This window comes from Pristiophorus japonicus, chromosome 9 (assembly GCF_044704955.1).
Source record: "Pristiophorus japonicus isolate sPriJap1 chromosome 9, sPriJap1.hap1, whole genome shotgun sequence".
Taxonomy (NCBI): domain Eukaryota; kingdom Metazoa; phylum Chordata; class Chondrichthyes; family Pristiophoridae; genus Pristiophorus; species Pristiophorus japonicus.
Genome location: NC_091985.1, coordinates 142,995,069 through 143,020,249, shown reverse-complemented (window position 1 = coordinate 143,020,249; position 25,181 = coordinate 142,995,069). Strand labels below are relative to the sequence as shown.

Sequence of the window (25,181 nt, the reverse complement as noted above, 5' to 3'; positions counted from 1 at the left end):
ATCGTCAGCAAACTTGGCTACATTACACTCAGTCCCTTCTGCCAAGTCGTTAAAATAGATTGTAAATAGTTGGGGTCACATCACTGATCCCTGCGGCACTCCACTAGTTACTGATTGCCAACCCAAGAATGAACCATTTATTCCGACCCTTTGTTTTCTGTTAGTTAGCCAATCCTCTATCCATGCTAATATATTCCCCCCAACCCCGTGAATTTTTATCTTGTGCAGTAATCTTTTATGTGGCACCTTGTCATATGCCTTCTGGTAGTCCAAATACACCACATCCACTGGTTCCCCTTTATCCACCCTGTTCGTTACATCCTCAAAGAATTCCAGCAAATTTGTCAAACATGACTTCCCCTTCATAAATTCATGCTGACTCTGCCTGACCGAATTATGCTTTTCCAAATGTCCTGCTACTGCTTCTTTAATAATGGCCTCCAACATTTTCCCAACCACAGATGTTAGGCTAACTGGTCTATAGTTTCCCGCTTTTTGTCTGCCTCCTTTTTTAAATAGGGACGTTACATTTGCAGTTTTCCAATCTGCTGGGACCTCCCCAGAATCCAAGGGATTTTGGTAAATTACAACCAATGCATCCACTGCCGCTACTTCTCTTAAGACCCTAGGATGCAAGCCATCAGGTCCAGGGGAATTATCTGCCTTTAGTCCCATTATCTTACAGAGTATCACCTCCTTTGTGATTGTGATTGTGTTACGTTCCTCCCCCCCCTATAGCCTCTCGACTATCTACTGTTGGGATATTGTTAGTGTCCTCTACTGTAAAGACTGATACAAATTATTTGTTCAGCATTTCTGCCATCTCCATGTTCCCCATTATTAATTCCCCGGTCTTGTCCTCTAAGGGACCAACATTTACTTTAGCCACTCTTTTCCTTTTTATATACCTATTGAAACTCTTGTTATCTGTTTTTATATTTTGTGCCTTCATGTGAACCTCACTGTCTCACACAATGTAAAGACTTTGCAGTGCCTATCCACTATGTGTCCACCAGGCCAAGCTCCCCCTTGCTGAAGCCAGCCCGAGACCTCTCCATCGCCTCACGAGACATGACCTGCCCATCCAGCGACGTCCACATTCCAGGAATGATTCTTTTTTAAAAGAGAGAGCAGGGCCTTGGTTGGGCGGAAGTGGAACAAAGGGCTATCTGAGAGGGACAGGTAGCCTGAGGCAGAAGCCATTGAAAGTACCTGGGAAAGACTGGGAGGGTTGGGTCAAATTGAACTTTCCAACTAAATGTTGTTTCATCCAGTACCTGACACTGAGACTTAAAAGTAATTTACTTTAAAAGCTAGCTATGTTAAGAGAGCAGTCATTGGAAGTGAGAAAGACAAGTAAAGCATAAAGTTTATTCTCAGTAGGCGTTCAGCCTTCAGATGCATTTGACCTAAATTATTTAATTTGTTCTGTTTAATTTTTTTAACTTTTAAGAGAAAATAGCTTTTATTTAGTATGGGGAGGACCAGCTGAAGCTTGTGATGTACAGTACCTTTACTGTGTTGGAGAGCCTGGATGCTACTCATGTGGGATAACCGTATGTATAGGAAGCAACTCTGACTGATTGCTCTCAAGTTCAAAATTTCTAACTTGAGACACTCAACTTACATACTGTACTAAATTCGTGGAGCACACATTCTAGACGTTGACTCCACAGGAAGAGATGCTTTTCAAAGGGAAGTGGATATTTGAAAAAAATAAATCTCAAAGGATATGGGGATATAGCAGTGGAATGGGGCAAAGTGGATAGCTCTTCGAGAGAGCCAGCACAGGCATGCTGGGTTGAATGCCTTCCTTCCACGTTGTAACATTCTATAGACTTGTTTTATGTCACATGTAATACATAAACATTTAATTTATTCTGCAAGAACAGCAAATATAAATATAAATCCAGAATCTGAATACAGAACTAAGCCACATTTACAATTTTCTAAACACATTATGGAAATTGAAAGGAATGGAGACAAATACATGCCAATTTGGTTTTAAGAGTATAAAGAGGCAATTTGTAAGATGCATGAGATGAAACTGAAAACCAAAATGGCAAATGCAATATTTTAAATTTAAATCAAAACTGTTTGTGCTTATAGGCCCTAAGTTTGCCCTTCCAGTTAAAACGGCACACCTCCGTGAGGTGCGCTGACTTTGTCGACGAAAAACGGCGCCACAACCTTACCTCGGTATTCTCCCCGCTCCTTGGAACATCGCAGGCCTTGGCGTGGCGCAGCACAAGCAGTGGGGGCGGAGCCAGGTCCCGGCGCTGAAACCAGTGCTGGGACCTCTGCACATGCACGCGAGAGTGTGCGCGCACGTGCAGTAGCACCTCGCCCCCACAATCTCTGTGTGCGCTCTGCAGGCTGCGTGGGAGGGGCTGGAAGTACGCCGCCCCTAGCCCTGGCCGAATGGGCTCCCACATCGGCGGCCCGCTGCCTTACCCAGCCACAGCAGTAAAAGGAGGTCTGAGAGAACCAGAACCCCAGAAGGTTGTCAATGAAACCATGCAGCTGGTTAGTATGCTGATGTTTCCCACAAGGGAATCAGTTTAGAAGAAGTAGATTGGGTTAGGTTAGGTGTCCAATGTCTGAAATAAATGGGAAGCATTGAGACAACTCATGCTGGCAATGTTCACAAGGCCACACAATGGATGGAGTGAGTGCACTGCACTTGGTCTATACATTGTGCTGGGTATTTATATGCCATTGGTTAGAATAAAGCAGGAGCCAGCAAAAGAATGCTATTGAAGGTACTGAAAGGAACTGTGTAGGAGTAGTTTGCACAAGGTTAGTTTGTTTTTATTTGTTATTGATTGATTGATTGCTTATTACTTTGGTCTTGGTGCTTTAGGTGCAGGGTTCCTTCTATTTTTTATTTGTTAATTAACTGCTTATTACTTTTTGTGCATTGTTTAGTGCTTTATAAGTCTTGGTGCAAGGTGCAGGTCCTCTCAGCTTCCTTGTATTTTTTTATTTGTTATTGAATATTTATTTTTGTGCTTTGTTTAGTGCTTGGTGCTTTAGAATGTACTTACCTGCGCTGATTTCCTAACTCTCTGCAAGGGTTTCCTGTGCGGCCACAAGTGGCCACATACGCTGGCCTAAGTTAGTTTAGAGTAACTTTTAGCTGCCTAAACTTGTTTAAATGGCCAAAACAGGCGCAAGTGGCTGGTAATGCACGTTTTGAAAAAAAAAAACGAAACTAAAAAAAGAACCTAACTAACTCACTTACATTGGAACAAATTAAATGGGCAGAATTGCGATTTTTAAGATACTCCAAAAAAATCTCGTTGCTCCAAAAAAAAGAGCAACTCCTGGGCAAACTTTGGCCCATAAAAACTCAATGGTCTAGATTTTGCATTGAGAATAACTGTTATGGAGTAAATTGGATAGCAACTTCCGGAGTCTGCAGATGGGTAGTGTAACACGGAAATCAGGAAGTTGCGGTCCAAGGTACCCTGCTCCTCCACAGGCTGCGCCATAACAGTACCTTGCTGATTGACACAACATCAAAATTAATATGAGGGCATGAACTTCCGATACTTCTCCACCAGTTACCCACTAAACAGGGCAGAAAATGTTAGGGCTGTTGCATTCAAGTGTACGTGAACTTTTAATGGCGTGATCAGTCATAATTACTGGCAAACAAACTCTCTGGCCCAAATAATGACACCAAATTGGGGGCGGATACTGAGGAGGACTGTAACAAATTATGGGAAGACATTAATAAACTTATAGAATGGGCATATAATTGGCAAATGAAGTTCAACACAGATAAATGTGAGGTTTTACATTTTGATAGGAAGAATAGGGAGGCCACTTATTACTTGGAGGATGCGAGTCTAGGTGGGGTAGAGGAACAAAAGGGATCTCGGAGTACAAATATATAAATCACCAAAGTTGCGACACAGGTGAGCAAGGCCATAAAAAAGCAAACCAAGCACTATGGTTTATTTCTAGAGGTATAGAATTGAAAAGTAAGGAACTTATGCTAAACTTGTATCGAACCTTGGTTGGACCACACTTAAGAGTACTGCCTACAGTTCTGGTCGCCATATTATAAAAAGGGTATAGAGGCATTGAAGAGGGTGCAGAGACGATTTACAAGGATGATACTAAAAATACGAGGGTATACATATCAGGAAAGGATGAACAGGCTGGGTCTCTTTTCTGTTGAAAAAAGGCTGAGGAGTGACATAACAGAGGTCTTTAAAATTATGAAAGAGTGGATACAGAGAGTGTTTCCATTTGTGGGGAAGAGCATAAGTAAGGCCATCAATATTAGATAGTCACCAAGAAATCCAATAGGGAATTCAGAAGAAAATTCTTTCTCCAAAGAGTGGTGAGAATGTGGAACTCATTACCACAGAGAGTGGTTGAAGTGAATAGTATAGATGCATTTAAGGGGAGGCTAGACAAGCACATGAGGGAGAAGGGAATAGAGAGTTATGCTGTTAGATTTAGATGAGGAAAGACGGGAGGAGGCTCAAGTGGAGCATAAACGCCGGCATGGATTGGTTGGGCCGAATGGTCTTTTCTGTGTCGTATATCCTATGTAATCCTATATAAAAAATGTAATTTTACAACTGTGGATTCTCATTCCTTCAGAATTTAATTAGTGTTGGAGATTGTTTTAAAACTAAAAACTAATTTAAAAAAAAAAATTTCTTTGTGTCTCTTTTATCTATCTCTCTTCATCCCATCTTTCTTTCCCAATCTTTATTTCACCTTCTGTACATGATTTAGAACGAATTTATAATTTCTGGTTCATAAATCCTGGTTTAAACTCTGTGGGGGGAATTTTCCAGGGGGACATCAGCGAGCGGAATCGGTGGCGCGTCGGGTGAGAGATTTGATTTTTTTTGGACAGGTCAGGACCCCGCTGTCAACCCGCCGTAATGCACCTTTCCCACAGGAGTGTGTGAGATCTCTGATCCGACCCAACCCGCAGAGGCGGGCGACCCAATTAAACTAATTATTGGGTTGTTGACAGACCCTTAATAATGCTTTTAATCTTACCATTTAACTTCAAATATTCGCCATGAGATCCATGCGGCTCGGGGACTATGTCTGTGAACCTGATGCGGGAGTTAAATGGCCATTGCTCCAGCTGATTACTTAATAGCTTCAAATGTACAGTAAAAGCTCCCACCTGACAGATCATCACTTTCCTCAGTCCATTTCCAGCACAGATGCTGCAGGTATTCCACTTTCCATTCTCCATCCACCCTATTGGAAGAACTCTCACCATTGACAGAATGCTTCTGTCATCTCTACTTCACCTGCCATCTATTCCATCAACATGGGTGCCCTTTATACTTTCTCTCCTTGGTCCTCAGAATCTGACCATGATCAGCCCCAACACCAACTATCTCTGCAATCACCTGATGCTGCACAGGGCAAAGGGCGCCAGAGCCAAGCACATTGCTACTCAGGAGGCCAGGCAGAGTCTCACCATGTCCAGATTTACTTCACTTGACGATGTATACCCTGGATGCCACATGTGCCATGTTGGCACCACCCCACACCAACACCATAAAGCATCCCGACAATGTCCACGCCATTCCTTTTACACTCACCACCATTGCTTGGGGGGGGGGGGGGGGGGGGGGTTCCGTTATGTCTCACCATTCACTTTAACTCACTAAGCCATTTTCAAAAGTGCACACAAATCTGTCCAAGAAGTGTTGAAAATAAAGGCTTCAATGTTTCACAGCACAATAACAGAAACTTTACATGAATATTGGATAAAAGACCCAAGTGGCTACCCTTGTGTGTTGTTAGTTGGTATGATTGCACTAGGATGAGGGTGAGTGTGAGGGGCGTCTAGTGAGATGTGGATGTAATAATGTTGATAGAGAGACGGATGGTGAGGTGCAAGGTAAGTTAGTGTGAGTAAGGATATGCAGGAGTAGCGTAGGGAAGGCAGATTGATGCGGATGTGATGAGACGCAGAGGGGGAAGGTGGTGAGTGTGGCTTTGTACTAATGTTTCGTGATCTAATTAGATCATTGCAACGTTTGCGCCACTGCACCCAGGTCCTCCTGATGACATCCCTGCTTGTGGCCTCCTCTGCCATGTGCAACCAGGCTGTATTGATCTCCTGGGGAGGTCTCTTCCGCCCATGGAAAGGGAAGAGGACCTCCCCGCGTGCTGTAACTCCCTCCATAAGCAGATGAAGGGAGTCATGAGAGAACTTGGGTGCAGCCCTGCACCTCTGTACAGTGCCTGTCAGTGTTTGCAGCACTTCAATGCTGCAGAACACTAACAGAAAAAATGTCAAAACAAGGTTGGCCATGGACCCTTTAAGGAAACCGGCTGATGACGTGTCATGAATGGCGTCACCAGACCCGGTTCCTTTAATTGGATCGGGAAATGTCCTGGGTGGGCTTAACAAGCCCCCAGCAACGCAAGTTCCTTTTAGGCAGTGGGATGGAGCCAGCAACGGGGACACGACCTGCCACCGACTTCGCCCGCCACAGACCCGGCAAGGTAAGGAAAATCCCAGCAACCAATCTTCTCTCAGGAAGTGGGTCGGACATTGAAATCTTGCAAGGAGGCTGCATGCCTTTATTTTAACAAGGTTTATATTTTTAACCAGTGGGTCGGGTTTTCCGGGCCTCGAGAAACCCAGCAGATAAAAGGGAAGGGCTGGAGCGATGAGGTTAAGTGACTTTACAGCACTGCTTGGAGGAGCAGATTTGTTTCCTCCAAGCCCAACAAGCTTACCTGTAAATCCCCCTGTGATCTATCTGACACCCCCAGTTCCATGCATTTTCCCCCCATTGGTCTCTCATCACTGACCCTCCCCCATCGCCCCTTGACCTGCCTGCGATCTCCAATTCTCCCCCAACTCCCCTATTCCCACCCGCAATCTCCGACCTCCCCCCAGCCTTCCCAGTTCCCATCCTCACAAAAACCCTCTTCCCCCAAGCTCTACCCACCCTCTTCCCCCAAGGTCTCTACACCCTGACAACCATGAAACTTACTCGATCATGGGCTGTGGTCTTTTCTGGAACATTTCCCTCCCAACAGGTAACAAAGTCTGACAATCAAGATGGCTTCCGGGCAGGGAATCGTTTTTTGAAAAAACACGCTCGCAGTGGTGTTAAAACTCGACTGCGTTTGGGTTTCCTCGAACATAACTCCCCCCACCCACCCTATCGCAGCCAATAAGTGTCAATTGTCTCATCTCAGGCCCTTTGTCCTTGCCAGTCCCCCTTCAACTCAAGAACAGCAGATATCCTCTTTAAACTCACACCTCAAGGAGGGAGGAAAGGAACCAGGTTTTACTGAGAATCCTACTGGCGAATCACTATGGAGAGGAAGTCAGTAACTCAGCTTACCACTAGCTGAGGAGTCATAAGGGGAGAATGGGCAATGAAGATTTGAACAGAGCATATGTGAGACAAATATCTTGGCCTGGAGATGGGAGTTGAACAATGCAGGTCAGTTTTTAAAATTAGTAGTCTGAAAGAAAAGTAATACCAAAAAGTCAGCCCACAAAAAGAACAGAGCATATGGCTTACTATTTTTACCCTGTTTTCGAGGAGAGAAATGAGATTAAGCTAAGCAAGTGGAATCTGGTTTGACTGTTATTCAATGTATGTTATCTATGAAATAAAGCAGCTTAACGATTCGTATCTTACCAAGTGTTTTTCAGTCTGCTTGCAACAAGATTGGAGAAGCACAAGCGATGGCAACTTGTGACACACACAATATCCAGCTCAGATCAGAAGAGGGGCCTATCATTATGCCAGAGTTTCGCTAATGTATAGGTAGATACTTGGAATTACAGGCACAACACTAAACACAAGACCCTTAGACCACTTACAGGAGTGAAAGTACCCGAGAGAAAGTTTAAGGCAAACCCTAAACTTGTAACATCCTGATTCTGCAAAGGAGTTCACGATTGGATGGTTCCAGAACTGAGCAAATTTGTTTTAGCAGAGGTAAGAGGAAGATGTTATTAAATTTTTACAGTCCTTAATGTCAATTCTACAGTGGAGTCTCTATATTATTGAACTCCACAGGGTTTAACAAAACTTTGATATTTCCATATATGGAGATTTTGTTCCCAGCAGCGCCCTCCTCTTCTGATCTCTCATTCTCACTTATTTGTTGCTGGTAAGGCACAGGATCAATGTTTTTTAAGCCTGGCACAGCAAGAATATTGTGGTAGTCCCTTGACTCCAACACCAATCTGCTGGTCTCCTGCATTGTTACTGGTTTCCCAATCAGTGCATAATCCTACTACAACATTATCAACTTCCAGTTATATAGCACCTTCAATGTAGTAAAATGTCCCAAGGCACTTCACAGCAGTGTTAGAAGACAAAACAAATAAATTTGATGCCGAGCCACATAAGAAGAAATTACAGTAGATGACTCAAAGCTTGGTCAAAGAGGTAGGTTTTAAGGAGCGTCTTAAAGGAGGAAAGAGAGGTGGAGAGGCCGTGCGGCTTAGCGAAAAAGTTTCAGAGCTTAGGGCCTTGGCAGCTGAAGGCACAGCCACCAATGGTTGAGCAGTTATAATCAAAGATGCGCAAGAGGGCAAAATTTGAGGAGTGCAGACATCTCGGGAGGTTTTGAGTCTGAAGGAGATTACAGAGATAGGGAGGGGTAAGGTCATGGAAGGTTTGGATCACAACGATGAGAATTGAAATTTGAGGCATTGCTGCACCCGGAGCCAATGTGGGACAGTGAGCAAGGATACGGCAGAGTTTTGGATGAGCTCAATTGTATGGAGGGTGGAAGGTGGGAGGTGGGAGGTGGGAGGCTGGCCAGGAGAGTGTTGGAATAGTTGAGTCTGGAGGTAACATGGATGAGGAGGGCTTCAACAGCATGAGCTGAGGCAGGGCGGAGATGAGTAATATTATGGAGGTGGTGAGAGAGAATATGGGGTCGGAAGCTCAACACAGGGTCAACTAGGATGGCAAGATTGCGAACAGACTGGTTCAGCATGCAATCCATGGCTAGGAAACAAAGTTTGTCGCGGGGACCGAAGAACACGGCTTTGGTCTTCCCAATATTTCATTGGAAGAAATTTCTACTCATTTACTGGACAAGCAGGGTGACAAATCAGAGGCAGTGGAGGGTCGAGAGAGGTTGTGGCGAGGTAGAGCTGGGTGTCGTCAGCGTACATGTAGGATCTGACATGTTTTCAGATGATGTCACCAAGGGACAGCAGGCCAATGAGAAACAGGAGGGGACCAAGGACAGATGCTTGGGGGACACCCAACGGTGTGAGAGCAGGTACAGAAGCCATTGCAGGAGATTCTCTGGCGACAACTAGATAGATAGGAATGGAACCAGGCGAGGGTAGTTGTATCCAGCTGGATAACAGAGAGGCATTGGAGGTGCGGTCAACTGTATCAAGGCTGCAGACACAGTGATATTCTACATATAATACTTTACTGTGTAAGTTAAAATGGGGAGGTTGTTCCTCAGTCAGTGATTTTTTTCTAATGCTGTACAGAAAGTTAAAAAAATGTAACTTTTAAATAAAAGCAAGGATCAGACAAGATTTAAATACAAGTCTAAGAGTAAGTGCCTATTACGTCACAGTAACATAAATTAATTTGTCTGTAACACTAATTAAGATTGTAGTCAAAATTTTTGGCTCAACAATTTTCCCTCTGTTCCAGCCAGTTAACCTGCATTACCTTGATATCTTCATTTCCTGTGATGATGTCAGTAGCACCAGTAATTGGCTGTAGCAGCGACATCTGTTGGTACAGATTAGGAAAACAGACCAGGGATCCAAGAAGAATCTGTGCTTCACAACGTGGTGCCTATGCAATGTACAAAAGGATATTTTTATACAAGCCAGGCGAACACTTTTAAATAATATTCAGGCTTTAGTATAATTATATTTAGAAATCTAAAGCTAATAAGATTCATAAACAGCTTCTGTTTTGTGTGTGCAAGAGGTACAGCAGTATTAGAGAGACAATATGGTTTTTCATTCTAGTCTTTTGATGAAACACCTTTATGCTACTCCAGTGTCACCCTGCAACTCACACATTTGCTGCCATGGTATCTGCCCTGAGCAATCTGTCTCACATTGCACTAATAAGCAAACACCTGTTTGAGTGGAGAAATCCAAACCTTGTTAAGTGTTGTTCAGTCCCCTCAGAAAACATGGTCATACTCACATCCAGCATGTCTGAGTTGAGGACCTGGGTGGCAACTGTGATGAAATCTCCTACCATCATGGTGAAACCAGGTAAACCAAGTAAGAAGAAGCGAGGTGAACAATGCTTTGTAAGTATGTTCAGCACATCCTAGTTTTAGTAAAAGAAATAGGTTTATCAGAAAAATAGACTGAGGTTACCTCACATACATAATATTTTTTTTAAAGAGAGAAAAAAACTATGTAAGGTACCAAAATTTAAAATAGATCTTGATGCACTGTGTTATGTTGTATAATCATAGAATGGTTACAGCACAGAAGGAGGCCATTCGATCAGTTGAGCCTGTGCCAGCTCGCTAAGAGCACGTCAGCTAGTCCCACTCCCCTGCCCTTTCCCCGTAGCCCTGCAATTTTTTTCCTTCAGGTACTTATCTAATTCCTTTTGAAAGCCAGGATTAAATCCGTCTCCATCATCCTTTCAGGCAGTGCATTCCAGATCATAACCACCCGCTGCATTAAAAAAAATGTTTCCTTGTGTCCCCTTTAGTTCTTCTGCCAATCACCTTAAATGTGTGTCCTCTGGTTCTCAGCCCTTTCACCAATGGGAACAGTTTCTATCTACTCTGTCTAGACCCCTCATGATTTCGAACACCACTATCAACTCTCCTCTCAACCTTCTCTCCTCCAAGGAGAACAACCCCAGTTTCTCCATCCACATAACTAAACTCTCATATCCCTGGAACCGTTCTTGTAAATCTTTTCTGCACCCTCTCCAAGGCCTTCTTATCATTCCTAAAGTGCGGTACCCAGTTGAAGGTGAACCAGTGTTTTATAAAAGGCTCATCATAACTTCCTTGCTTTGTACCCCATATCGTTATTTATAAAGCCCAGGATCCCATTTGCTTTTTTAACAGCTTTCTCAACCTGCCCTGCCAACTTCAATGATTTATGCATATACCCCAGGTCTCTCTTCCTGCATCCCCTTTATTTTATATTGGTTCTCCTCATTCTTCCTACCAAAGTGTATCACTTAAAATTCACCTGCCACATGTCTGCTCATTCCACCAGCTTGTCTATGTCCTCTTGAAGTCTATCACTATCCTCCTCACTGTTCACTATACCTCCAAGTTTTGACTCATCTGCAAATTTTTAAATTCTGTCCTGTACACCCAAGTTATTAATATATATCAAGAAAAACAGAGGTCCTAGTACCAAACCCTGGGGAACATTTCATTAACTAAATCAACAATAATCACTAAATACTAGTGATTAATATTCTTCTGTTTAATAGTTAGCAAATATTTGCAATTAAAGAAAAATGTATTTTGCCAGATTCTGACTTTTGTAAGAGCCACCATTTTAACAGAAAACATTGAGACACTATGAGGCCTAGTTTGAAAATGTTGTATGAAATTAAATAAACTATACTCTTTAAAAATACAATACTCAATTTCATTTTGAAAGCCTCTATTCTCAGGTTTTAGTTATCATTCACAAATATGATTAGGCTTTCTTTTGCATTCCTTTTGGCAGTTGGCATCTGAATACCTTCCTGACGGTTAATTTTTAAACAGGGTTGAATCATTTCAGTTATTAGATTTCAAAACTAAACATTCCTCAGCGACAGCAGATGGATTCTACTAATAAAACAAGTACAAAACAAATGCTGACTGTGGGGCAGAACAAAAGAGCTACCTGTATGATTAAGAGGCTGATTAATATGTCATTTACATCACACCTGTAATTACGAACACAGCTATGTATTGTCCTGAATAATTGTTGGTGGATGTCTGGCATTAAGCAATATAGGAACAGATGGGAATTCACTTCTGTTGACATTTGCCGCTTTTAAAAATGGCCATCAGAAACCCAAGCTCGGTCAATTTTCCAATGTACAGTATAAACAGATTAGTTTTAGAAAAATAATGCCTTTTTTCCAAATTCAATTAGAACCCTCTTAAGTATGCATAAATATGCAAAGACAAGAGTCACAACTGAGATTAGACACAACATGATACACAAAATACTGGTTTTAAAAATAAGACTTCTATAATATGTCTTTAAGAAATACACAAAGAATATCTGATGCTCTATGGTGTACTATTGCTAATTTTGCACAAACTCTGAGCTTGGCACCAAACCTGAAACAATTTAAAAGATGTGGTCTTGCATTGCTCATGTTCCACAACAGCTACACTATGACTACAGCAAGTGAACATTTGATTTTGTTCTTTTTAAATAAGAAAAGACTGCTGTACATGATTCACTTTTTTATTTTTGAAAAGAGCTTCCTTTTCCTTCGGCAATTTCACAGCCAGTTTGAGGTTAGTGGATGTGTTTGAGAACCTATGCTGGAGTACTGCCTTCTCGCGTTCAATAGTGATGCAAGGGAGCAATACAATCAATGTTGCCTGTTCACACCATTTTATCAGCAAAAAAATCTGCACTGGTTAGTGATGTAGAACTGGTATATTAGTAAGGAGATACACTTATTATGGTTTAAAGTACAAGTTTAATTTATAAAATATACAAAATGTTTTATTAAAATACATAATTGGTGATCATCGTTATCGTTGTATTACTAGGTGAGAAAAGTTATCTATATATAGATTTAGCAAGTCAATCAAATTCTGTTTTTCCGAGAGGGAACTGCAGTACTGAGAGATTGATGCCTTGTTGGAGGTTTAACGTCTCATTTGAAAGAAGGCACCTCCAACAGGGCAGCAATCTCTCAATACTGCAGTGCAGTGTCAGCCTGGATTTTGTGCGCAAGTCTGTGGAATAGGAAGGAGGAAAGGGTCAGCATTAACAGAGTGCCAAACTGGAACTGGGGAGAAAAGCGTGCTGGTGTGAATTCCCAGGTTGACTTGGGGGTGGGGAGGAGTGAAAGAGAAAGAGCCCCAATTTGAAAAAACAGTGTACAAGGCTGAACTGGGTTGAAGAGGGAAAACAGTCCCAGGTTGAATTAAGGAGTTGGGGAGATGAGTGTCAGGCTGAATGATAGGATGGGGGTGGTTGTGAGAAGAATGGATGGGTTGAATCGTGGGAGAAAGAAAGAGTGCTAGTATTAACTAGGAGGGTTGGAAGAGGAGATGATGTCTATGAAAGAGTGGGAAGCTGGATGGGGGGTACAGTGTCTCTGTGAAATGGGGTTGAGAGGAGTAACTACTTAGAAAGCATTTGGATAAGTGATGGCCTGGTTGGTTTGTTGAAAATATAAAAGAAGAAAACCAAGCAATATTTTGAAGATTAAAAATCTATCAATTGTCATCATCATCATCATAGGCAGTCCCTCAAATCGAGGATGACTTGCTTCCATACCAAAAAGTTCACAGGTGTTTCAATGAGGGCCTAATATTCCAGGTCCCGAACTACATATTGAAGGGTGGAAGGTGCCGGTGCATGGATTTTTTTTAAACGTGTGGTGGCCATTGCACTAGCAACTGTGATGTGCAAATGTCCTTCAAATAAAACGCAACGCAGTATTTTTAATGTAAAAATTAAAAATATTCAGGCACCATTTTCCAGGACCAATAGAAACACATCACAAATTTTTTGTATAATCAACATTTAGATTTCTCCCCTCAGATTTACATGGACTTTTTTTTGGTCTAGTACAAGTGAATACCTAAAGCTCATATTGCAAATTCCATTTAACTATGTGTTTTCCTGTCATATAGGCTTATAATCAAAGCCTCTCTTGAGTTGCCAGCTTATTAGGAGCTGTTAAACAGGTTTGAGGTTTTTTTTTAAAAAACGTATGTGTTCTGATGTCTTCCATGTTCAAAAGCTACCAAATAGCTACAGAAGATAGACAATTTCCTTTACTGTTTTAGGTTGAACCAGACTGTTCGCAACCTCGGCATCCTTTTTGACCCGGAGCTGAACGTTCCACCCCATATCCTTTCCAAAGACCACCTACTTCTACTTCCGTAATATTGCCCATCTCTGCTTCTGCCTCAGCCCATCGGCTAATGAAATCCTCATCCCTGCTTTTGTTATCTCAACTCGACTATTCCAATGCTCTCCTGACTGGCCGCCCATCTTCCACTCTGGCAAACACAAGCTCATCCAAATCCCTGCTACGTGAATCCTAATTCACACCAAGTCCCGTTCACCGACCAACATTGGCTTCCAGTCCACCACGCCTCAATTTTAAAATTCTTATCCTTGTGTTCTAATCCCTCCACGGCCTTGCTCCTCCCTATCTCTGTAACCTCCTTCAGCCCTACAATCCTCCAAGATCTCTGCACCCCTCCAACCTTTGTGCATCCCCCAATTCCTTGGCCCAACCATTGGCGGCCATACCTTCTGCTGTCTAAGCCCTAAGTTCTGGAATTCCTTCCCCAAACCTCCTTGCACCTCTCTCTCCTCCTTTATGACACTACTTAAAACCGACTTCTTTGACTAAGCTTATGGGAACCTGTCCTAATGTCTCCTTTCTTTAGCTCAGTGTCTATTTTTGATTATACTTCCTGTAAAGAGACTTGGGACATTTTACTACGTTAAAGATGCTAGATAAGTGCACATCGTTGTTGAAGAAGTCACTGCAGACATATTTGTAGGGATAGCACCGATTACCTCCACAAATCAGTTTTCAAAGGCTTCCAAAATACAGAACTTGCTTCAGAGCAGAAAGCCAATGGCTCATGACATAGCTGAGTCTGACAACATTTACAGACTTCAAAACTTGGTCCATGATTAGTATTATTTAAATTTGTGGATTACCATAGGGAATTAAAAAACACAAAAAAAAAATCAATTTCACACAATTCAGTTTAACCATATTTTCATACAATATAGTATTGCATTTAAAAATAACTTAGCAATTATAAATGCTAAGGATCTGAGACATCAGTGTATTCAGACTTTCTTTTGTAAGCAGGATTAAACGGTACTAATACTTTCAAATCTTTATCACTTTGAAATGAATATAACTTTTACTGCCTTCATATAATTTGCATGATTGCTGTCCTGGAGTAAAACTATTCTTCCTAGTTGTTGGTAATTTAATTGCCAAATTGCAAATGCTTGGGGTTAGCTGACTAACTAATGCAAAATTTTACAAACAAATTACAGAAAGTGGTTATCAAAGCTCTATCAAAATAAAGGTGGTAGACCAAAAATCACGCAGTTACTTTTTCAGTAACAGCGCTGTTAATTTTTCAGCTTAGTGAAGTTGTTTTTTTAAAAAAAGAGCAAGTTTAATTAGTACTTTAGATGCTAATAATATCAGGGCAGGAAGAGCGTTCATAAAAGGGATACATGCTGCAGCGTTAGCAAACACAGATATTCCACAACTACTATGGATAGTCTAACCTGTTACCATATAACTTCCAACTCATCTGTAAGCCACAATCTGTATGGGAAAACCGCAAGATGAGAACATCTGCCCTTTATCAGTAGGATCATAAAAATCAACTAATTCAAATACAGGCATGTTTTTCTTCCCTTTTAAAGCACAGTTCAGTAAATACGAACTGCAGCAGCCTGCTTGCTACCTGGTAAATGAATCACTTTAATTGAATGCTTTGTACACAGTGCTTGCAGAAATGCAAGCAGCAGTGAAAACATATGGCGGTAGCAAAAGGCAGTTGGTGAGTGCACTTTGTTACTGCGACAATCCCTTCATTCCTGGATGATTGACCGTTGATGAACATAATCTGTAAAATGATTTTGCTTACTGTTAATGTCTATGTATTGCAGTAGTGCATCATTTATTTCAGTAAAGTGAAAAGTGAACCTGTGAAATACATAAAGCACAGTTTGTTTGATTAATTAACAACCAACCATGATTACGTGTATGTATTTCTGGAAAAAAGATACCATTTCAAAGTTGGGACACAGTGTGACAGAGGCACAGAGGTAAGAGGGTGAAGTTGTGGCTACCCCCCTGGGGGGGGGGGGGTGGAAAGAAGGGAGGTGCGAGACAAGAGGGGCAAGTTGGGTAATTAAGGCAAGACCTGGAAGGTTCTAGGGAAAGCGATGGGGAAAGTGCTGTTGTGTTCTGACTCATCACTAGTACGGTTTATTATTAAACACACTGTTCCACATACAGTTGCATCTGTCGTATCTTCAGATGTTGAAAAGCTTATAAGCTTATTATCCAGTGTTGTCTGTGGATCTTCATAATGGTAATGACAAAAATACACACAATCTCTACACTTTAATTCTGTTCATAACAAAATGATCAACCATTTTGCAGTTAACCGTCTTACGTATACAAACCAAAACACAGATTTTAATAAAAGGCACTGGAGACAATGTTATTAGTTCTAATGGTGCTTCATCCTACCAACATGAAATATTTGCCATAACCCTGGATTTAGAAACTACCAAACCAATTGATAAAATAGATAACTCAGATGCTAAAACTATCAAAGCATATACTTTAATTCAAGCAAATATTACTTGAATTTCCATTAGAAAAGCAAAGTCAAAAATAGAGATATATTTCAACATCTAGTCAGAATAAGCTTAATGCCTCAATTTAATTAATTGTTCATTTTGCTGCTCAAATACTACCGTTGTCCATTAAATATAGCATTTTATATATACTATATAATCAAAACCTAGAAACGGGCAAACTTCAGAATACTATTAATTTGTTGGCATCCTCTATCTAAGCTCATCTCATCCACGAGACCTATCTCCTACTCACTCAATCCCATTCCCAGGTTTTTAGATTTTTAACGAACCAACTTCTTCTCCTAGCACCCTTGATAGTTGACATAAATAGTTCTCTCTGCTCAGGCACTGTCCCCTTCCCTTTCTAAGATCATCATTACTTCCTCAAAAAATCCACCATCAATACCTATGTCCTTGTTAATTATCAGTTCAACCCCAATTTCCTAGTCATCTGAAATCCCAGATTTTACATAGAAAACATAGAAACATAGAAAATAGGTGCAGGAGTAGGCCATTCGGCCCTTCTAGCCTGCACCGCCATTCAATGAGTTCATGGCTGAACATTCAACTTCAGTACCCCATTCCTGCTTTCTCGCCATACCCCTTGATCCCCCTAGTAGTAAGGACCTCATCTAACTCCTTTTTGAATATATTTAGTGAATTGGCCTCAACAACTTTCTGTGGTAGAGAATCTCACAGGTTCACCACTCTCTGGGTGAAGAAGTTCCATCTCGGTCCTAAATGGCTTATCCCTTATCCTTAGACTGTGACCTCTGGTTCTGGACTTCCCCAACATTGGGAACATTCTTCCTGCATCTAACCTGTCTAACCCCGTCAGAATTTTAAATGTTTCTATGAGGTCCCCTCTCATTCTTCTGAACTCCAGTGAATACAAGCCCAGTTGATCCAGTCTTTCTTGATAGGTCAGTCCCGCCATCCCGGGAATCAGTCTGGTGAACCTTCGCTGCACTCCCTCAATAGCAAGAATGTCCTTCCTCAGGTTAGGAGACCAAAACTGTACACAATACTCCAGGTGTGGCCTCACCAATGCCCTGTACAACTGTAGCAACACCTCCTTGCCCCTGTACTCAAATCCCCTTGCTATGAAGGCCAACATGCCATTTGCTTTCTTAACCGCCTGCTGCACCTGCATGCCAACCTTCAATGACTGATGTACCATGACACCCAGGTCTCGTTGCACCTCCCCTTTTCCTAATCTGTCACCATTCAGATAATAGTCTGTCTCTCTGTTTTTACTACCAAAGTGGATAACCTCACATTTATCCACATTATACTTCATCTGCCATGCATTTGCCCACTCACCTAACCTATCAAAGTCGCTCTGCAGCCTCACAGCATTCTCCTCGCAGCTCACACTGCCACCCAACTTAGTGTCATCCGCAAATTTGGAGATACTACATTTAATCCCCTCATCTAAATCATTAATGTACAGTGTAAACAGCTTCAATGAGGTGCTGTACACTCACAGCACCGAAAAGCCCTAATCAAGATAACAAACAAAATGCATTGTGACCATAGTTTATTAGTCCTCCTCATCCTCTGTAGCTTTTAACATGGTCAATTGCACCATCTTCCTCCAACGCTTCTCCTCGGTTATCCAGCTCGGTGGGGCTGTCCTCACTTTGTTCCACTCCTGCGTATCAGATCATAGCTAGAGCAACGCTAGCAATGGGAGTCCCTCAAGAATCTATCCTTAGACCTCTGCTCTTCCGTATCTGCATGCTGCCCCTTGGAGACATCATTCACAGACATGAGGTCAGCATCCACATGTATGCTGATTGCACCCAGTTCCACCACCTTTCTTAACCCCTCCACTGCCTCTGTGCTATCAGACTGCCTGTCCGACATCCAGTCTTGAATGAGCAATAATTTTTTTCCAGTTAAACGTTATCTTCAGCTCCAACCCCCTCCCCTCCCTGTCCAACGTCTCGGGCTGAATTTGACAGTGTGCAATCTCAGTATCTCGTTCAACTTTGAGTTGAATTTCTAACCCCGTATCCTTTCCATCATAAAGAGCATGTATTTTCAACATCATATCAACGACTACCCGCCCCACACCATCTCAGCCCATTTGCTGCTGAAATGCTCATCCATGCCTTTGTCACTTCCAGGCTCAATTATTCCAGTGCCCTCCTGGACTGCCTCCCATCCTTCATAAAGTTCAGATCCAAAACTCTGCTGTCCATATCCTATCCTACACCAACTCCCATGTGATAATTACACTTGTCCTACAATGGCTTCCTGCTTCCTAATGCCTTTAATTTAAAATTCTTATCCTTGTTCTTAAATCCCTCCATGGCCTTGCCCTTCTCTATTTCCGTAACCTCCTCCAACCTGACAATCCCCTTGGGCATTACCCATTTCTTTTGCCCATGGGTGGCTCTAAGCTCCATTAGTGGCATCTGCACCAATAACATTTTTATGAAGATGTTTTATGGATGAGTGTTAACAACATAAACTTAAAGAACATTTTTTTAAACTTTTAAAAGTATAAGAGTAGAAATTGGACTTTGTTTCGTCCTTTTTATGGGTGTAAAATGGGTGCAACAAAGGAAAGTTTTGAGGACCAACGCCTGTGCCTCAAGAACACCTGAAAGAGCTCCAACCTGATATTGGACCAAGCTATTTTTCAGGCATCGGAGCGGCTGCCTCAAACAGGAGTTAGGCCCTTTGTTAATGAGGGGCTGTATGCCTGTATTAGGATGCCTCTCAGAAATTGAGACTCTCTGAGCGAAGCTGGCTCCACTCAGGTTTTACTGCCATGGATGTGATCCAGCAAGCAGTCTCTACCCAAAAGGGAAGTCAAAATAGTTTTTTAATTTCCATGTCAGGTCAGAGGAGCAGGAGTGCTCCTCCTGCTCCACACCAATCCTGACAGCTGCAATCAGCACCCCCATCCCATGATTTTTCTGCAGCTGGAAAAATACTAGTTTTTTTACTCTTGGATTTGAATGACAGTGGATAATATCCACAATCAACTAAAGGGTCATATCCATACAAACAGATGGATTGTAAAACTTCATGTGTCACAGGACTGAATCACTATGATGCTATCTACTGCTGCCTCAGGGTAAGAAAAAGGTCAGCAGTACAAAACTGAATTTGCTTTATAGCATACAAACCAGCAGCTGCTTTAAATGGTAAGACAGCTTTCCTTGTTTTTAAAAAGCAAGAGATGACACCACTTTATATGAGATGTAAGGGAGAGAGTTGTAAAAGCATCCCATCGATTATTGCACTTAATCACTGCACAGGCTCACACATCTAAAATGACGACTTGGCTGATGTACAAGAGGGGTGCTACTACCCAATAAACTAGTCCCAACTATGAGTTGTTGCCTTCAGGAGAGGAAGAAGGGTAATTAGTCAAAGGGGAACTATCTCCTGCGTTCCTCCTCCCACTATCCCATAGGAAGGACTCAATTCCACTTAACATTGTTTTTTTTTCTAAAATACATTTAAGGTTCATTTGAAATTCTTGCAATTTATTATATGATTAATAGCTATATCTTAAAAAATATCAAAAACTTTCAGTTTCATTACTTCATTGCATGTTGTTCACAACAGTAAAACCGCCCCAGCTATAATTACTAGGATTCATTATGTTTCAGGAATTTCAGTTGGGTTAGAATGAAACCTTGAGGCTAAACTGTGTATTACAACAAAGGTTATGCAAAAGGATGACTACATCCTTTCAAGTTATCCTTCACACTACACTTGTCTAGATGACCCAACACCTCCTGATATTGCATTCAGCAGCAATGCAACATGAGAATATTGCATACAGCTCTAGCATCTTCCCAGTTAAATTATAGAGGGCAACACATTCCAAACATCAAAAATGTTGCTCATATGCCCTTTGTGTAACACTTTGATACCCTTATTTAAAAGCCAAATTGTATTTTGGAATTTATTTTAAATAATCAAGTTTATAACTATATGTTTAGATTACTAGTGAACAATTAAAAATATAACTCTCGAAATTGACAAATTGTTTAGCAATTATTGCATTATTATTCAAGGCAATAAAATCCCATGATTACAACAGAAACAAATTATGCTTTCAAGTAATATGTGCACCATTCATTCTGGAAATCAACAGGCAACTAGGCAGATGGGGGAATAAATAACTAATTATTGTATTAATCATGTTGATTTTAACATATTTTTGTCCATTTATACATGAATATAATATAATATTTATTTACTATATTGAAGAACTTATGGATTACGACATTACATTATCTTTGTGGTATGAATGGGGCTGCACTCCACTTGAGAAACCAGTACTGTTGAAACCATAACAACGAATCTGACTAGTTTAATGGCTGCTGTGCAATTTGAGAGACCCAGCAATGCTTATAGAGCACTGCTGTTTTAATTCACACCCCTAAGTTTATTATTGGCAGTTACTCATTTACAATTAATTACTGGCTGTTGATACCCCAGCCATCTGGCACCCTCTGAAATGGTATTACTATCTAACAATTGCAACAGTGCTTAAACTAAGCTTTAAGAGTTCTCTACAACATATGGGAATTTTGAGCAAGTATGATGAATAGCAAAGTGAATATTGCTTCACGTTAATCCAGGAAAAGAGGATCAGAGGACATTAATTTAAAACAGATACTAGGAAAAACTTCTTTACTCCACCAGTGATAAATGCTTGGAGCAATCTGCCAGACAGCGTAATAAGAGGCAAAAATGTCAGCATTGTTCAAAAGAAGCTGCTATAATGAAAGAGTTGAGTACTAGAGAGATGAGTTTCTATGGTCTGAATGTCCTTTTCTCATCCTTAACTTTTCTTACGCTCTTAAAATCATAACCAGGCAGGCTTATTGACTACCTTACTTCAGGATTTCTTCATTGAGTACCCTCAATAATTGATGAGTATACTTCTATATGCTTATAGTTTAGAGATCTTCACATTAAATGTTTCAATGCATAAGGAACAAATTTCAGCATCCTTGCCATTATTACAGCACACAATATATTTCCTGTGATTGGTTTATCTAATGTATATTAATAAAATATAAAACAATGAGATGTTATTCTAGTAAAATCTTTGACAAAATGTTATATATAATTGCAAAGCAATTTTGTACACCAGAAGTAAAAGGCGAGACTTGTGGCTATGTGCGCCCCCTGGAGGTCACAATTAATCAATGAGGGGGTGCATCTGCAGACGTGGGTTGCTGTGGTGCAAACATGCACAAATTCACTTCATTTATCCCTTATTTTTCAGAAGAATACACTAATTGCTGATTGTATCAGCTAATAAATCTGATGGACTAAGAGTTAAAAATTAAAGAAACGGCTCATTATCTTAATCCGGTTTGTCCCTTCTCCACAAACATAGCAGTATGAAACTTTCAAACTGAGCTTTCCTTTTCAGTTCCTAAACAAAAAAAACACATATTTATATAGCCCCTTTCACAACCTCAGAAGTGTAGTCACTGTTGTAATGTACGGTACGCAGCAGCCAGTTTGCACACAGCAAAGTCCCACAAACAGCAATGTGATATTTACCAGATAATCAGTTTATTTTTTAAAGTGACATTGCAGGTGGGATAAATATTGGCCAGGACACAGGAGAGAACTACACTGCTCTTCTTCAAATAGTGGCATGGAATCTTTAACATCCACTAGAGAGGTCAGACGGGGACTCTGTTTAACATCTGTTCTGACAGTGCAACATTTCCTCCGCACTTCATACTTTCTCTTGGTGACATCATCCATAAATATGGAGCCTGCTTCCATATGCACGCCAATGACAGCCGTACCTCTCTGTCACCACTCAACTGCACAACTTTTGCCATTCTGGTCAACATCAAGTTGTGGATGAACCAGAACTTCTTCAAAATAAACATCAGCAATAGCAAAACTATTCTGCTCAGCTCCTGCCAGAAACTCTGCACCTTCGCAACAGTTCCATTCTCTTCTCTGGCTGCGAAATCAGCAGTGCACAACTGCACTATCCTGCCAACTCTGAGCTAAGCTGCAAACCCCACATCTCCAAAATAGCCTATTTTCATCTCTGATATATTGTTCATCTCATTTCTCAATTTATTTTTGATATACCATGGGCAAAGCAAAACATGTAATCAAGCAGAAGAAATCACTAAAGTAGCTACAAGATCTCCTGAAAAGCTGTTCATATAATACTTTTGTCATCGACTTCTTTTCAACCAATGGAACAATTTCAAATGCAAGGAATCAAATAATAAATTTAGTAGAAACCAACTAACATTTTGCTATGGTTTTTGTAACTGCATATGTCTTTTAATCTCTTGAGGTATTACTATGCGCTAGAAGAATGTGAGATATTACTTCCATACCACATATCTGAGATTATCCTCAATCACAAAACATTTTGGCCCGATGTATGTTCCACAGTTCGCCTAGTAACAAGAGCTCATGTTACGAAGATATCCTGTAATGTGTAGAGCATTACTCATCCCTCCAGCAATTGTGTGAGGAAATTAGCTGAGATCTTACTGTGCACAGTAGGTGAATGCGTAAATATCAAAGACTGAAGATTGAAACTCAAGCTGTCATCCATGATCATCTGGATATAACTGACGTGGAACCAATTACTTACATATTGAAGATATAGTCTGATCTATTCCACAAAACATGCATTCATGGTACTCTCTCTTGTCTGGGAGGTCAAACAAATCACTCAACCTTTTAAGTCAGTTCATGGCTAGCCACACTACTGGAACTTGTTTAAATGCCAGGTACTTTGAGGAATTCCATATCCTCCAACCCAGACTCCCTCCAGATGGCTTCGCCACCCTGCAACGGCAATGGCCACTAATGCAAGAGGTGGTGGTGGAAGGACTGCCCGACATAGGTAAAAAAAGGGATGAGGTCCTACGAAATGAATTTAAGGAGCTAGGAGCTAAATTAAAAAGTAGGACCTCAAAAGTAGTAATCTCGGGATTGCTACCAATGCCACGTGCTAGTCAGAGTAGGAATCGCAGGATAGCGCAGATGAATACGTGGCTTGACTAGTGGTGCAGCAGGGAGGGATTCAAATTCCTGGGGCATTGGAACCGGTTCTGGGGGAGGTGGGACCAGTACAAGCTGGACGGTCTGCACCTGGGCAGGACCGGAACCAATGTCCTTGGGGGAGTGTTTGCTAGTGCTGTTGGGGAGGATTTAAACTAATATGGCAGGGGGATGGGAACCAATGCAGGGAGACAGAGGGAAACAAAAAGGAGACAAAAGCAAAAGACAGAAAAGAGATGAGGAAAAGTGGAGGGCAGAGAAACCCAAGGCAAAGAACAAAAAGGGCCACTGTACAGCAAAATTCTAAAAGGACAAAGGGTGTTAAAAAAACAAGCCTGAAGGTTTTGTGTCTTAATGTAAGGAGTATCCGTAATAAGGTGGATGAATTAACTGTGCAAATAGATGTTAACAAATATGATGTGATTGAGATTACGGAGACGTGGCTCCAGGATGATCAGGGCTGGGAACTCAACATCTAGGGGTATTCAACATTCAGGAAAGATAGAATAAAAGGAAAAGGAGGTGGGGTAGCATTGCTGGTTAAAGAAGAGATTAATGCAATCGTTCAGAAGGACATTAGCTTGGATGATGTGGAATCTATATGGGTGGAGCTGCAGAACACCAAAGGGCAAAAAACGTTAGTGGGATTTGTGTACAGACCTCCAAACAGTAGTAGTGATGTTGGGGAGGGCATCAAACAGGAAATTAGGGGTGCATGCAATAAAGGTGCAGCAGTTATAATGGGTGACTTTAATATGCACATAGATTGGGCTAGCCAAACTGGAAGCAATACAGTGGAGGAGGATTTCCTGGAGTGCATAAGGGATGGTTTTCTAGACCAATATGTCGAGGAACCAACTAGGGGGGAGGCCATCTTAGACTGGGTGTTGTGTAATGAGAAGGGATTAATTAGCAATCTCGCTGTGCGAGGCCCCTTGGGGAAGAGTGACCATAATATGGTGGAATTCTGCATTAGGATGGAGAATGAAACAGTTAATTCAGAGACCACGGTCCAGAGCTTAAAGAAGGGTAACTTTGAAGGTATGAGGCGTGAATTGGCTAGGATAGATTGGCGAATGATACTTAGGGGGTTGACTGTGGATGGGCAATGGCAGACATTTAGAGACCGCATGGATGAACTACAACAATTGTACATTCCTGTCTGGCGTAAAAATAAAAAAGGGAAGGTGGCTCAACCGTGGCTATCAAGGGAAATCAGGGATAGTATTAAAGCCAAGGAAGTGGCATACAAATTGGCCAGAAATAGCAGCGAACCCGGGGACTGGGAGAAATTTAGAACTCAGCAGAGGAGGACAAAGGGTTTGATTAGGGCAGGGAAAATGGAGTACGAGAAGAAGCTTGCAGGGAACATTAAGACGGATTGCAAAAGTTTCTACAGATATGTAAAGAGAAAAAGGTTAGTAAAGACAAACGTAGGTCCCCTGCAGTCAGAATCAGGGGAAGTCATAACGGGGAACAAAGAAATGGCAGACCAATTGAACAAGTACTTTGGTTCGGTATTCACTAAGGAGGACACAAACAACCTTCCAGATATAAAAGAGATCAGAGGGTCGAGTAAGGAGGAGGAACT

General features: G+C 41.4%; 1 protein-coding gene across 2 annotated transcripts in view; it reads right to left on the bottom strand.

The window, feature by feature from the left end:
* ralgapa2 (Ral GTPase activating protein catalytic subunit alpha 2) overlaps positions 1 to 25,181 on the bottom strand; it is a 468,335-nt gene that overhangs the window by 345,850 nt on the left and 97,304 nt on the right. For both annotated transcript variants that reach the window (XM_070889893.1, XM_070889894.1), the window contains 2 exons: positions 10,170 to 10,298; positions 9,678 to 9,806 (listed from right to left, as the gene is read on the bottom strand). In XM_070889893.1, coding sequence (XP_070745994.1) covers positions 9,678 to 9,806; positions 10,170 to 10,298 — 258 coding nt within the window. The remainder of the gene's footprint in view (positions 1 to 9,677; positions 9,807 to 10,169; positions 10,299 to 25,181) is intronic.